Raw genomic sequence first — 15131 nt, forward strand, 5'->3', positions numbered from 1 at the left:
TGCATGTTATTTCTTTGTGTGATAACATTCATACTATTTTCAAATTATCGTGGACAAATATCAAGGGGTTTAAGAAAACAAGACACAATGGTTGATCGTAGTGGAGATGCTGTGCCGTCAATTTTCATATCTATTCCTCACATGCCTGATATGTCTCTGGTGAAGACAATGTTCAATCTGTCTCGCCCAGGGGATAAAGGACTACCTGTCCTCATAGACAAACTGAAGCTTCCCACAGAGGAAAGACTGAAATATGACATGAGCGAAAAGGAGAATGGCTTCCGGGAATACGTGAGTAATCTGATTCCTCTCCAAAGACGCACGCCTTTTCCTAAACCTGACGAGTGCCAAAGAATAACGTATGATATCTCAACACTTCCACAGACAAGCGTTGTTATTATATTCATGAATGAGACTTGGTCAACTTTGCTTCGGACTGTCCACAGCGTCCTTGACAACACACCTCCGAGTTTATTGAAAGAGCTTCTCCTCGTGGATGATGCATCAGAGAGGGAACATCTCAAGGCACCACTCGCGGAATATATGGCTGGGTATCCTAAAGTCCGACTTATACGGAGTAAAACCAGAGTTGGGCTCATGAAAGCAAGGGTAATTGGATTCGATGCTGCAACTTCCTCAACTGTGACATTCCTGGATAGCCATTGCGAATGTTTCCAGAGATGGTTGGAACCTCTTTTGGCAAGGGTTGCCACTGATCCCAAGATCGTTGCTGTTCCTGTTACAGAGATTATAAATAGTGAAGATTTTGGAATCCAAAACTCAAATCCTATTCACGTAGCCGTACTGTCTTTCCCTTTGTTATCGTATGACTGGGTATACATTCCTAGAAGAGAAAAAATACGAGTTCATTCAGTCACTGATCCAATTTACACACCTGCAATGGCGGGTGGGATGTTTACAATAAGCAAATCGTGGTTTGAAAGACTTGGGAAATACGATCCGGACCTTTTGATATGGGGTGGGGAGAATATAGAGCTAAGCTTGAAAGTATGGACGTGTGGAGGTCGTATAGAAATGATACCCTGTTCCCACGTCGGGCATGTGTTTCGTACTCATTCTAATTATCATTATGGAAATGTAACAAGTTATTACTCCTATCACCGTAACACAGGGCGGGTTGGTAATGTATGGTTGGACGACTTCAAGAAATTCACCATGAACTCCGACGGACAATTGGTTGATATAGGAGATGTTTCTGATAGGAAGAAACTCAGAGAGGGTTTGGGATGTAAGTCATTTCAGTGGTACTTGAACAACGTCCATCCAGAACTGTACATAATGGGCGATGGTGTATACAATGGAGACATACGTTCTGTTTTACAACCGTCGATGTGCGTAGATGCTAGAAACCATTCTTATGGTGTGGCGTTAGAAGTGTGGCCTTGTCATGAAAACGTAGGAAGTCAGTTCTGGGATATGAGCGAACTGGGTGAGATAAGATACAGCCTCCATTGCATGGATTCTGGGTTCTCGAGGGAAGTCCAAATGGCCAGATGCCATGGTGAAGGGGGGCATCAGGCCTGGAGGTACGACGGACGGTCTATCCAGACAGATCATGGGGAATGTATTGCCATAGAGGGACACATTCTCGTCCGACAGACATGCGACGGAAGCATGCGTCAACTGTGGAAATGGCACAGAAACAGAGAGCCAAGAAATTTGAAGACACACACATGACATCAAGGACGATCAACTGTGGACATGGCACGGAAACAGAGAGCAAAGAAATTTGAAGACACACTTATGACATCAAGGACGATCAACTGTGGAAATGGCACAGAAACAGAGAGCCAAGTGAGTGAGTGAGTGAGTATGGTTTTACGCCGCTTTTAGCAATATTCCAGCAATATCACGGCGGGGGACACCAGAAATTGGCTTCACACATTGTACCCATGTCGGGAATCGAACCCGGGTCTTCGGCGTGACGAGCGAACGCTTTAACCTCTAGGCTACCCGACCGTGAGAGCCAAGAAATCTGAAGACATACATATGACATCAAGAACGATCAAGTATGTTTTAGTCATAAAGTTTGCCCCCATGTGAATGGGAAAACAATACTTTATTACGCTTCACATGGGAGCAGAGCAAACTTTATTACATTTCTTATATGCCAAATTTCAGAGATCAACCTATGTGATGTAATGGTAACGTGTTGAAACCGAATCTGTCATAAGCGACGCTGTAAATTGAAACAAGGCTGACTGATTGGCTGTTCCACAAACAGTCCCTGCATCAATACGGAAAGAAGTGAAATATGGTTTATTTATAATAAAACACCCATCTGTGTGTAGTTTGGTGTTAAATACGTCACATTTTATTTTCCATGTAACGCATGAGTATCCAAAATTCAACACAGCGATACAATAAGTAAGCTCTGTATACATGATTTTATCAGTTTTTTGTTGTTGATTTAAACATATTCTATTCAGATTGAAATGGATTGGGAACAAGTTATCCAACTAAGGACTCCCTCTCCATGAGTTTGGTTCAGTTAAAGACACGAGACTAAGTAAGGACAAGGCTTTGTACTCCAATTTCGAAATGCTTTTCATAGAGATTACGTGCCACTAAAAATTTAAGAAATGCATTGTGATTCTGAGCTAACCCATTTTAAACATAAGCGAAGTTTTGTGCCACTGGTTATTGTGAATTTGGGTGTTTTCCGTCGTAAAAGTTAAAACTTATGTTCCCACCATTAATATTAATTAGGAGACTTTACCCAAGACATACTAGACCCGGGTAGATCCGGGGTAGGATAGGTCTTCAGCAACCCATGCTTGCCATAAAAGGCGACTATGCTTGTCGTAAGAGGCGACTAACGGGATCGGGTGGTCAGGCTCGCTGACTTGGTTGATGCATGTCATCGATCCCAATTGCTAGATCGATGCTCATGATATCAATCACTGGATTGTCTGGTACAGACTCGATTATTTACCGACCCCCGTCATATAGCTGGAATATTGCTGAGTGCGGCGTTAAACAAAAAACAAACAAACAAACAAGACATACTACTTACCGAGGAGGATATCGTACAACTGACGTTAATCGACGGCCTAGGCGAAGGGACTTGACGTAAAATGGCGGAGAAAGAGCAACAGAGGTCGTATGGTGTGGGTGCAGTATGCTGCTACTTGTAAATGCCCTATGCTGAGCAAGAGAAGTATGATTTTGTCATGTTTAAGCATTTGTCATTCTTGGGTCAGTTAAAGGCATAATTTATAGTGGACCAAAGCCCGCCGCTGACAACTTTGTCTCCTGTGTGTATGTTTAGGGTAGCTTTCAGAGTGGTTGACATCATCTTTGTGAGACCGATCACGCCAAAAGGCTGCTGAAACTATACTGAACCGCAAAAGAAACGTCACCATGGATAGATATATGAGAACCCTTATTTTTCCAAACACTGCAAACATACTTTGAGACATATTAAAAAGATGAAACGTGGCAAAACTGATCATCAAGGTTGAAATTAAAGTGTCAAATGTTCTTAAAGTGAAACACAACACTAGTCTCTGAGAAAATGGCATCACAAGTCGGTATCTCGTGTGTCCTCCATGTGCATTGATGACTTCCGTGCAACGTCGCTACATGGAATGGATAAGGCGGTTGATGAAGGCCATAGGCACTTGAGCCCACACTCTGAGGAATGCCTGACGCAGTTCAGCTGCAGTTGTCGGCCTTGGTCGGACGTCATTCAGCCGTCTTTATATCTCGTCCCCCAGGTGCTCAATGGGATTTAAATCGGGACTGATGGGCAGGCCATTGCATGGTTTTGATGCCATTCTGCTAGTGGAAGTCTCTTGTTGCTCTCGCAGTGTGGGCACGGGCGTTATCCTGCTGAAACTCGTGGTTGCGGCGACGTGACGAATGAGGTACGGCTTGGGTCTCAAGACTTGATCAATGTACCGAGCTGCTGTGACACCATTGCCTCTCCCTGGACCGATGTTCTGGAAGACCATAGGGCCGACCCTCTGTGCAAGACCAATTCCACCCCGGACCATGATGCTCGGATCACCCCACGAGTCTCTCTCAACAACACAAGCATCCGAATAACGTTCCCCACGGCGTCGCTCAGACTCTCTCTCTCTGCCATCTGCTGTTGAGATACAGTAACGGCTTTCGTCTAAGAAGAGAACTCTTCTCCACTTCTGGTGGCACCAATGCTGGTGCTGTGTTGCCAACTGAAAACGGTCCCGCCGATTACATGGTGTCAGAATGGGTCCCCGGTGTGGCCTGTGACAGTGGAGGTGTCTGCTCGTCAATCGTCGACGCACGGTGTCCGCACTAATGTGTTGCTAGTGTGTCCTCAGTCAGTTTTCGCAGCAGTAACAATGCGATCTTGAAGAAGCTGTTGCACAATATGACGATCCTGATGACGTTTGGTGGTGACCCTTGGTCTTCCACTACGTGGTCGGTCATCTGTAGTGTTGATGACTGGTACCGTTGTAGGATCCTGTATATGGATACGTTACATCACGGCCGGGATACATCCTTTGAACATTATCGCAGGATAAATACTGTCGCGCTCTTGATCTTAAATAGATATACTGAGTCCAATTAAAAACTTCACATTTTTAAAAGTAATCCCATATATGATATACAACGGACAAATGTATAAGAGAAGGTAATTTTTAATCATTAATGTCCAAAGAAGGATTTTAATTAACGGTGGTAACCATAATTTGTTCCAAGCACCTACGCTATCCGGTAGTAACATCAACAGTTTAAATCATAAGTCCCAAGCACGAAAATCAGATGGCACACAAGTTCAGTAGCGTGTATGGCCACCATGTGCGTTGACAACTTCCACACAACGCCTCCGCATGGACCTTGTGATGCTTGTGAACACATGATTCGGAAGACGACGCCATTGTTGCTGCAAAATAGTGCCAAGATCTTGCAAATTCTGTGGTTGGTTCTGGAGAGTGCGCAGACTTCTGCCAAGAGCATCCCAGACGTGTTCGATGGGATTGAGGTCAGGAGACGTCCATGACGTTGACTCCCGCATTCCGAAGGAAATTCCTTGTCAAAATTGCTGTGTGGGGTCTGGCATTGTCATGTTGGAAGATCAAACCGGGACCATGTGCTGCCATAAAAGGCAGAAGTTCTGGTGCCAGTACCTGGTCGCGGTAAGCAGCAGCGTTGAGGTTGCCACGGATGACAAGAAGCCTGGAACGTGCATTGCCACAGAAAGCATCCCACACCATGACACTTCCGCCTCCAAATCTGTCAACTTCCTGTACACAACACTGGGTGTAACGTTCATGACGGCGCCTCCATACCCTCGCCCTACCATCAGCAAATCGAAGATTAAATCGGGATTCATCACTGAAGACGATTTGATTCCAATTCCTCTGAGTCCATCGTAAGTGTCGCTGTGCCCACAATTGACGTTAACGCCTGTGTAATTGAGTCAGAATCGGCCCGCAGTATGGCCGTCGTGCTTGAAGGTGAGCAGTTCTCAGACGGTGTCGAACAGTTTGCGCACTCAGTCTACCCCTAAACAGTTCATTTCTGGTTGATGTAGCCGTCAAAAATCGGTTACGGAGGTGACGTAAGACAATCTGACGATCCTCTGCATGTGACGTCACACGTGGTCGACCTGGCCGAGGGCGATCAGCGGTGGTACCCGTTTGCTGCTGACGCGTCTGTAAATCATAAACAGTCCATCGGCTACAACCCATCGTCCTTGCGACTTCAGCTACGGACGTTCCCATCTGCAACATGCCGATGACAAATGGCCGTAAAGACTTTTGTTTTCTTGTGTGTTTTTTGTTTTTTTAATGACTGCTAACAAGTATGGCTGAAAACACGTGCGGTATTATGGCCACGTGACAAGTTGCACGTGAAAAAACACTTTTGCCACTATAGTGCTGTGCACATGATTCTGATCAATTCACCTGCACAAAAACGGGTGTTATCTGAAGACAATACGTGACCATTACTGTTTAAATACACAATAAGGGCCAACAATGATAACTGGTCAAAATGTGAAAAATTTTAGGATTGTGAAGTTTTTAATTTGGTTCAGTATATATATTTACCATGAATTTGGAAGTAATCGATACTGATAAGTCAGTCAAGGTGTCAAAATCACAGTAACGACCTCTGCAGGGGAAAACCGCGGCCGCATTACCGAGGAAGCTAATATTTATCGAAGTACTGACTTCTTAGTCATTATCGGCAGGCATTTTGAAATAATGTTATGATTCATTGTTTGTAATAAAATGCAGACTGGCGGTTAATACAAAATTAAGTTTATGTGTGGCAATTTTAGTTTTGACTCAAAACACAATAATTATGCAATATTGAAAGAAACTTTAAATGTGACGCATCTGTATCCGACTAGCGTCACAGTTAGCGTTGTGACGTCATAAAAGTGACGTCAGTGTCGAACTAACACTTGCAAGGCTTGCTAAATTCCTTTTAAGGGTGTACGCTTCATGTAGAATTACGGAGAAACAGGCTCTGCAATCGGTTCCAAGATTACTTCTTGCAGGGGGTTAAATCTTAAGGTAACCTACATGTAGTTCTACATTGAAAACACTAAATGTTTCTCTCCTAATTTTGCATTATAAGAGAGTATACGTAGCTATATGACTGTTTGAAATTTGTTGTTATTTGGGATTAAAGACAGGAGTGTTTTGTTCTTTTTCACTGTCTATCATGTAGTCCTAAATATGTGGCATTCTTGGCATTCTTCATGGCGATATGAATATCGCATCCATTGTATATTTATTAGGTAAACCTAGTATTATGTTTTAACTTTTGAGGTGGTTCATCGTTGATTAAAGACCGCTAAATGTCATTTAATACCATGTCAAAAATGCGTTTTTAACGCATCCAGTGCAGTGATCACGATAAGATCGTAATTCCATTGATTTAACGTATTTTGGTATCATCAACCAATCCAATCAGTATGATCCACACCGCATTTATGCTATCCAATTACAGTTGTAAATTACGTTTATAACGAACACGCTTATAACGAACTGACAGATATAACAAACTTTTTTTTATCCTGTCCATTTGCTGTATATATTCCGCACATTTGCTTATAACGAACTACGGCTATGACGAATTAATATTAGTGGTCCCTTTGAGTTTGTTATAACCGTAGTTTACTGAAGTGTCAATGCTATTCCAAGATTTAATGTACGTTATGTAGTTATATTGCATCACACATTCACATTCTGTTTATTTATGCAGGAGGTATATGCAAATGTGATCAGCAATGTCCCATCTGTATGACGGCAGTCTGTAAATAATCGAGTCTGGATCAGATAGACCAGTGATTGACAGCATGAACATCGATCCACTCAATTGGGATATGATGACATGCATCAACCAAGTCGGCGAGTCTGACCACCCGATCCCTTTAGTCGCCTCTTGCAACAAGCAAAGTCGCCTTTTCTCGCAAGCATGGGTTGCCGAGGACCTATTCTACCCCGGATATTCACGGGTATCGCCTGTAACTGAGAGGTTCAGAGGTTTAGCACCTTTTATATAAATCTATCACTGTATTGGTCAGTAATATATTAGGGTCATTACCCAGATAGAACAAGGACATTAGTTACTGGCTCAACTTCAAAACCTAGGTTTTATAATCACGTCACAATCCACAAACACACATACGACTCTGGTCTACACAACACAAATACAATTCAAACAATTTATTCTAAAAACTTAGTTGACGTTGATTCTCTTTTTCTCGGTTATGCTGTCAGGAATGTCTGGTCTTCCCCTGTTTATTTGTCCTAGTTTGAGCCTGACCTTTACTGCCGTTGTTTCCACTTCCAGAACACAGACCCTATAGTCACTGCTGTCATGTGCTACTTTGAAATGCAAACTGTCAGCGTCCGCTCATGGCGTGACTGTGGGGCAGTGCTAATAAGAGGGATGTGTGATAATCTGTTAGGTGTGATTTGGATTGTACTTGTTTATGGATCATTATGCTGTCATGAATGTGTTCACGCAGCTTATGTGAAGCTAGTATATTACGGAAACAAATCTTTGCAATGAGGAAAACATTAAGGGCCAAACGTACACTTGTTACTACAACATAAAAATATATTGTGACGTCAATATACAGAAATTATATCTTGAATCTGATATTGAAATATGTTTCAGTTAGGTAGCCACTGAAATGAAAAGAATGATGTATGTGTTGCGAGTTGATAAAATTAATCATAGACATTTCAGATTCATTGTGATTTTTAAGGGGGTACGGGTGGCCCAGTCGTCTAAGGCGCCGCGAGTCGCTGTGCAGAGTTGCGTCCCTTGGAGACGCCAGAAACCTATGAGTGTGGGTTCGAATCCCGGTTCGCCCTGATTATGTTTCTAGGTTTGTCAGCACCATTCCCGTGCTCGTGGGTTTCACCGAAGTGGTAAACGTTTGAAACCTGCATCACTTCGGGCTTTCCTCCCGCATTAAGCTGACACGTCGCGATATAACTGTAATACTGTTAAAAGCGGCGTTAAACCCAACTCAAGAAAGAAAGACCATGTTTATCTTTAACTCAAATACGTGTTGCACGTAATTACATAAGACGTGGAATTCATCTCAATTTCACCTCTATCACAATTAGAACATATACTATAAACAATACTATTATCCTTAGATCTACCACACATATTAACATTAAAAGTATGCAGTGAAATTCTAAATTTACCTAAAGACCTTATTAACGATTTGTCTTGTAAGATCGACAAATACATTTCAATTGAAGTTGCGACTTTAATTTACTAAAATTCACGATATTGTGAAGATGAAACCGTTTCATGACAGTTTTGTACAAAAACAATTCTCGCTGCGTACATATGCCCATGAGCACTTCAATTTCAGTTCGACCCGTGAAGATCCCGGGTAGAATAGGTCTTCAGCAACCCATGCTTGCCATAAAAGGCGACTATGCTTATGTAAGAGGCGACAAACGGGATCGGCATACCATGCCACAGTTTAACATGAATACCCCACTCAGACACAGTATACTGACTCCGAACCGACCAGTCCTTGTTTTAGCGCCCTTAATTCAGAGCGCCAGACAGGGTAACAACAAGTACGATCTTTTAACCTATTTTGGTATGACGCGACCGGGGATCGTACCCCGGCCCTTCCGCTCTCCGGGCGGACGCTCTACCACTAGACCACAGGAGGCGGTCTCAGTTCGGGAAATATGTTTACCATTAGCATTTAACTAATTTGAAAATTATAACACTGAAGACAATATCTGCAGTCGTCCTTTCTCAGTAACTTTATCCAGTATTTAACTATTCTTACTTGGATATGTTCAAACATATTGCAGCGTCCAGTTTCTCACTGAACAGAGAACAATTGAAGGTTCTTCGGTTTACCGAAAGGCAAGTTTTAACAACTTCTGTTGTGCTCTTAAAAGTTGTTGCTTCTTGGTGACATTGACCAGGCAAAGCATCTGTCTTTGCATGAGTGAGTGAGTGAGTGAGTATGGTTTTACGCCGCTTTTAGCAATATTCCAGCAATATCACGGCTGGGGACACCAGAAATGGGCTTCACACATTGTACCCATGTCGGGAATCGAACCCGGGTCTTCGGCGTGACGAGCTAACGCTTTAACCACTAGGCTACCCGAACGCCCCGTCTTTGCATGAAACTATCAGCTGTGGTCTAAGGGCGACACAAATATTTGCGTTGTGACATCGGTGGTGCAAGTTATGCAGAAGGGAGTTGTCGCAAGACAACTTTCTCAATAACAACAGATGTCATTATAGCTTAAACTGGTGAAATCAGTGACGGAGAACTTACAATTTTGCCAAGTTTATACGTTGGGAGAAAAAGATAGTGTCAATTAATAATCTCACTTTTTTTATCTAGTCTTCTGGTAAAATGAATAATACCATATTTCTGTCATTTAGAACCAACCGACGTCTATTTGTATTGTCCTTATCATGGTTGTCATTATTAAGATGACACCTTAGTTCCACGACTTCGGGCAGCTAGAAGTATGAAGGACCAGCGAGTGTCTCCTCCAATGTCATTAAAATCGGATCTTAGTTCTCGCTATCGCTGATCAAAGATCTGATCATGAGGACATCCCATTATGGGTCACGTCAGAACGACCTTTCATCTGACCAATCAAAGCGTCGCTTACCAGATCATGAAAGTGACAGTCCGAATAGGTTTTCTAATCATGCAACTTCGAAAACGTTAACACGGGGTAGTCCGAACGACAATTACGACCCGTACGACTGATTCCGTCAAAATTATCGTCTATCTCTCGCTTCCGTGGGATAAACATTTTAACTGAGCAGGCGTTGCAAGTACGTGGGAAGCACTGCCATACAATCTCAACCAAATATTAGACATTCAGGAATGTTCGTTTGTTCAGTTTTCAAAATTTTTGCGAGAGCCGTGTCAACATATTTTTCAAGCATAGTCTGCAATGGAAGTCGCCAGGTTGAAACTTGTTAGTCATTTCAGTGGTCGGTCAAAGTTCGCGAAAGGTCGTTCTGCACTGACCCGTAATGGGATGTCCTCAGATCTTCGTTTAGCGACAGCGAGAACTTAGATCTGATTTTAATGAGATTGGTGTCTCCTCTTTGTTGGTAAAACATTCATGAGTCACGTGACCCTTTACTTGCACACATCAGAAAAAAACGATGGTTGATGTAATAATTTTGGGACTAGTTTTAGAAAAGCAACTTGATTATTTATCTTGAGACATTATAGTGAATCTAAATAGGATAATATGTATATACACACTGACAACAACGGTAATAGATAACAAGAAGCCAAGTGTACAGTTACGTCCAATTTAATTAGGATCATTGTGTTATACCATTTTGTGTAAAGCATACTGTTTGATGCTGGTTAAACAATTTGTATTGCATCTTGATATATTTAATTCATATTTTGTCAACAAAATTATTTAGTTTATAAATATGATGGTGCTATCACAAACACTTAGCTCATGCAGTTATGTCCCTAGATCACAAGCTGTGGATATTCGCAATGCAACATGCTGCTGAATCTTCAACACATTAACATTACTGATTAAACAGAAATAAGCCCCATGGTCACATACTATTAACTGTAATTTTAGGTAATGTGTAAACAGAAAAGAGTATCAGATTTTATATGACTCCAGATAATGATATATTGTTCAGAAAATCTGTAGAATGTAGATGCAGAGAATATTATATGAGTATCATTGAGATAAATCACCCCCCGGCTGTTATACCGCCGCATCTTGCGACTACTTTTTTTCCAAACCTTCATACTTTACTGAATATTTTACATTTGATTTAATTGACCCCTATTTAAAGATACATTACTTGAACGCCTAGCTTGATGGACTTCCAGTGCCTTTGTTGAGAGCATATATGCATATATACTATATATATATATATATTTGTGTGTGCGTGTGTGTGTGTGTGTGTCTGTGTGTGTGTGTGTGTGTGTGTCGTGGCGTTTTAGGATTTGTTTTAGTACATTGGTATCTCCACATGTCCGTCACCCGTTACTGAGAGGTTCAGGGATTTAGTACCTATTATATAACTCGACCACTGAATTGTTCAGTAATAAATTAGGGTCATTACCCAGATAGGACAAGGACATTAATTACGGGCTCAACTACAAAATCTAGGTTTTAAAACCATGTCACAATCCAGGTTTTGTAACAGTATATTTTTAAACCGTGGTTTTGACATACTCTCTATGAGCAGAAATCAATTTCAAAACCCACATTCGACACAACTCAAAGACAACATTCAACAACTTTGTTGGTTGTTATAGCATTGTTTTCACGCTGCTTCTCTTTTTCTCGGTTATGCTGTCAGGAATGTCTGATTTTGTCCCTTTCATTTGACCTAGTTTATGCCTGACCTTTACTGCAGTTGTACCCATAGTAACTGCTGTAATGTGTTACTTTAAAATGCAAACTGTCAGCGATCTGCTATTTGTGTAATTTCTCGTAGTTTGGATCAGTTATGTGATTTGTGATACACTGTTAGGCGTGATATACTTGCAATTGAGTATGACTATGTGTTGGCTGTCTTCACGCAGGTTGTCTGAAGATAGTATCTTATTGGAAACAAACCTTTGCAATTGGGAAAACTAGGTCAAAAGCGTCAATGATCAGCAACCATGTATTTCAAGATACAGATAACTTCATACCATTACAAATATTTCCAACTGTTCTAGACGAAAATGGTGTTCATCCTTTGATATGTTTGTGATACGTGGGTTCAAAGGGTGTAGCTGAAGCATATTTCCAACATTTTTATATATCATGTCACTATAACAAAACATTAACTCTTGCATTGAAGTCTACAGATAGCAAGCTGTGCTGTGATACTGCTAATTAGGATGAGGCACAAAGCCGCTATGACCAACTGCTTACCCAAGGTAACAGTCAATCTAGAATACTTGTTACACTTACACAAGACGTGGAATTCATCTTCAATTTCATCTCTGTCACAATTGGAACATATACTATTAACAAAACTAGTATCCTTAGATCTACACCACATGTCTTAATTAAAATTATACAATGAAATTCTAAATTTACCAAACGATCTTATTAATGATTTGTCTTGTAAGACCGATATATACATTTCAGTTGAATTTGTGACTTTAATTTGCTGCAATTGCTTCGATATTGTGAAGATGAAACCGTTTCATGCCAGTTTTGTACTAAACAATTCTCGCTCTGTACATATTTCCATAAGCACTTCAATTTCTATTCTGTATTTCTGTACTTAAGACCAGTGGCCCATCTACAAAAAAATATAATAGAACAGCAATGAGAGATCAGGTTGGTACAGCAACTAAGGCAGTTAGTGGCTGTATCTTCGAAAGGGAGTAAGGCATGTAACAATGTTGCCCCCCTGAGGGGGTTCCACATCTTATAAAGTAAAATTAAAACTATTACGTATACGTTTGTAAATGTTAGACTATCTGTTGCTTCAATGTTAGGCTTATTTCTTTGACTCATATTTAAATATCCATTTCTTGAACGCCAGTAACTTAGATCGTAACCCTGATGCGCTTCCAGTGCTTTTGTTGAGAGCAATGTTTGGGTCGTGACGTTTCAGAATTTGTTCCAGTACTCATATCCTCACATGATTTAAATAATATTTATTTTACGAAAAAAGGAATTGGATTGGTGAACAGGCTAAGCCTATTTAAACACGTCTCCCAACAAAGGACATTTAATAATTATAAGAGTAAACTGTACATACAAACAAAATTAGATTAATTGTACCTACAGTTGCAAATAGTATGATGCGAATATACAAGTCACACACAGATACACACATACATACATTGTATATCGGTACAACCCGGCGCATCCATGCACATGTACGTATATACACAAATATGCTTGTACACCTATACCTCTACATACCAGCATGTCGCACATACAAACAACTATTCGATTGATGTAATTGTAATAAAGATATATTAAAATCTTAAACAAAGGAAGAGATTGTACAATAGCAAGGTTAGTTTCGGTAGACGTTGTGGCATTTCCAAATAATGCTGAATCCAAGCCATTTCCCTTTTCTGTAGTAATTACGATTGCTGTAGTTACGACATGAAAAGAAATTATGTGTAGGATCCCCATAATGATAACCACAGGAGCACGTAGTGGACTCATGAATATGTCTGTGATATGTGTGTGCATTTCAATCACTGCATCCTAACCTGAGGCGGGAATGGATAATTGGACAGAAACGGGCACCATAGTGTAAGTCAAAGCCAAATATTTTAGGATTTTCTGTTGTGGTGATACATTTAGTAAAGTCATATACAATATATTTTTGACAGAACATTGTCCGGTAAGTCGTTACACATTCGTACTGAGTCGGGTAAAAAATGATTGTTAGTATTTAATTGTTCTGGCATTAACATCCTTGAGCTGTGAAGAAGTTCTTAAATTGTAACGTGCGCCCACTGAAATATTAGGAGGAGCAGGATTACACAGATATTCCATGGCCAACTTGGTAACCACTTCGTAAAATGCTTTAATTTATGAGATGGCCGACTTTTGGATAAGGGTGCAATGCTAGTTTCAGAGTATAGAGACTCGTGACTGGTACCACGGGAAGCTCCACTTATTGTTCTCTGTGCGTCTAAATTTCGTCTTCCCAACAACAGGGGGCACGGGTGGCTCAGTCGTCCTAGGCGCCGGTGTTCGCTGTGCAATCAGCAATTTAGCAATTCTGTAACTTCTCTGTGCATACGTAATATACATGTGTAGCATTCTTTTTCTATGGGGAGTAGTATGGCTAGGTGGGTGGGTTGGTATGCATGTTCATGTTGGTAGATGTTACCATTTGTAGAGATATCCGTGATTACCACTGCAAACACTAAAACGTCGTTTTTTTCGTGTATGGTCATTGGACCGAAAAACGACGTTATGTGGACGTTTTCAAACCATCGTTTCCCCGTCCAAATAACGTCGTTATTTGACATCGGAATTTACTGGGAGAGAACGATATCATCAAGCCCCTCCCTTTCTTGATTTACCTTGTCAATCAAGCAACAGGTCTATCGGTATTTCTGCTTCTCAGATTTAATTTATCAGTTCACGCGTGGTAGATTACCCGAAGCGCTTAGCGGAAGTACTGAAATTAATCGTTCTGCGTTAATGCCTTGTCCAAACTTTCCGCTCTGTGCATGCGCGATTTCGCGTATTGTTTTCTAGATTTAATGTCACCACTATTTGACAATGATTCATAGTCTCGGAATCACACAATGTCGCGTAAATTTATGGCACGTACTTGATCGGCACGCATTTCCTATTATCTCTCATACTATGATACCGGTAATAATTTTAGTCAAAATAATTGGGAAAGCGCAAGGCTCAGGAACGTCTGAGTATAGGAAAAGGATTTATACTTTCGCAAGTTATATAATCGTCAAATGCGCAAACGAATATCAACCGGCTTTTAAAACTTATTCTTTTAGAAGGTGATCTTGGTGTACATTGCCAGATATTATATGCATATACATTTTTTCTGCTTATGTTAATGTTTATTAATAGTGTTAAGGTTCGTCCGCCTAACTGACGGGATTCCACTTTCTCCTTTGTACATGACACTTAAGCAGTGTCCTGTTACTGTAAACAGAT

The 15131-nt window shown here is 41.0% G+C and overlaps 1 protein-coding gene across 1 annotated transcript in view; it reads right to left on the reverse strand.

The window, feature by feature from the left end:
* Window positions 1-1389: 1389 nt before the first annotated feature.
* LOC125381439 (serine/arginine repetitive matrix protein 5-like) overlaps window positions 1390-15131 on the reverse strand; it is a 44103-nt gene continuing 30361 nt past the window's right edge. The window contains exon 4 of the mRNA XM_048397973.1: window positions 1390-1644. Coding sequence (XP_048253930.1) covers window positions 1390-1644 — 255 coding nt within the window. The remainder of the gene's footprint in view (window positions 1645-15131) is intronic.

This window comes from Haliotis rufescens, unplaced genomic scaffold (genome assembly GCF_023055435.1).
Source record: "Haliotis rufescens isolate VD_foot unplaced genomic scaffold, xgHalRufe1.0.p SCAF_18, whole genome shotgun sequence".
In the NCBI taxonomy this organism is placed as follows: Eukaryota; Metazoa; Mollusca; class Gastropoda; order Lepetellida; family Haliotidae; genus Haliotis; species Haliotis rufescens.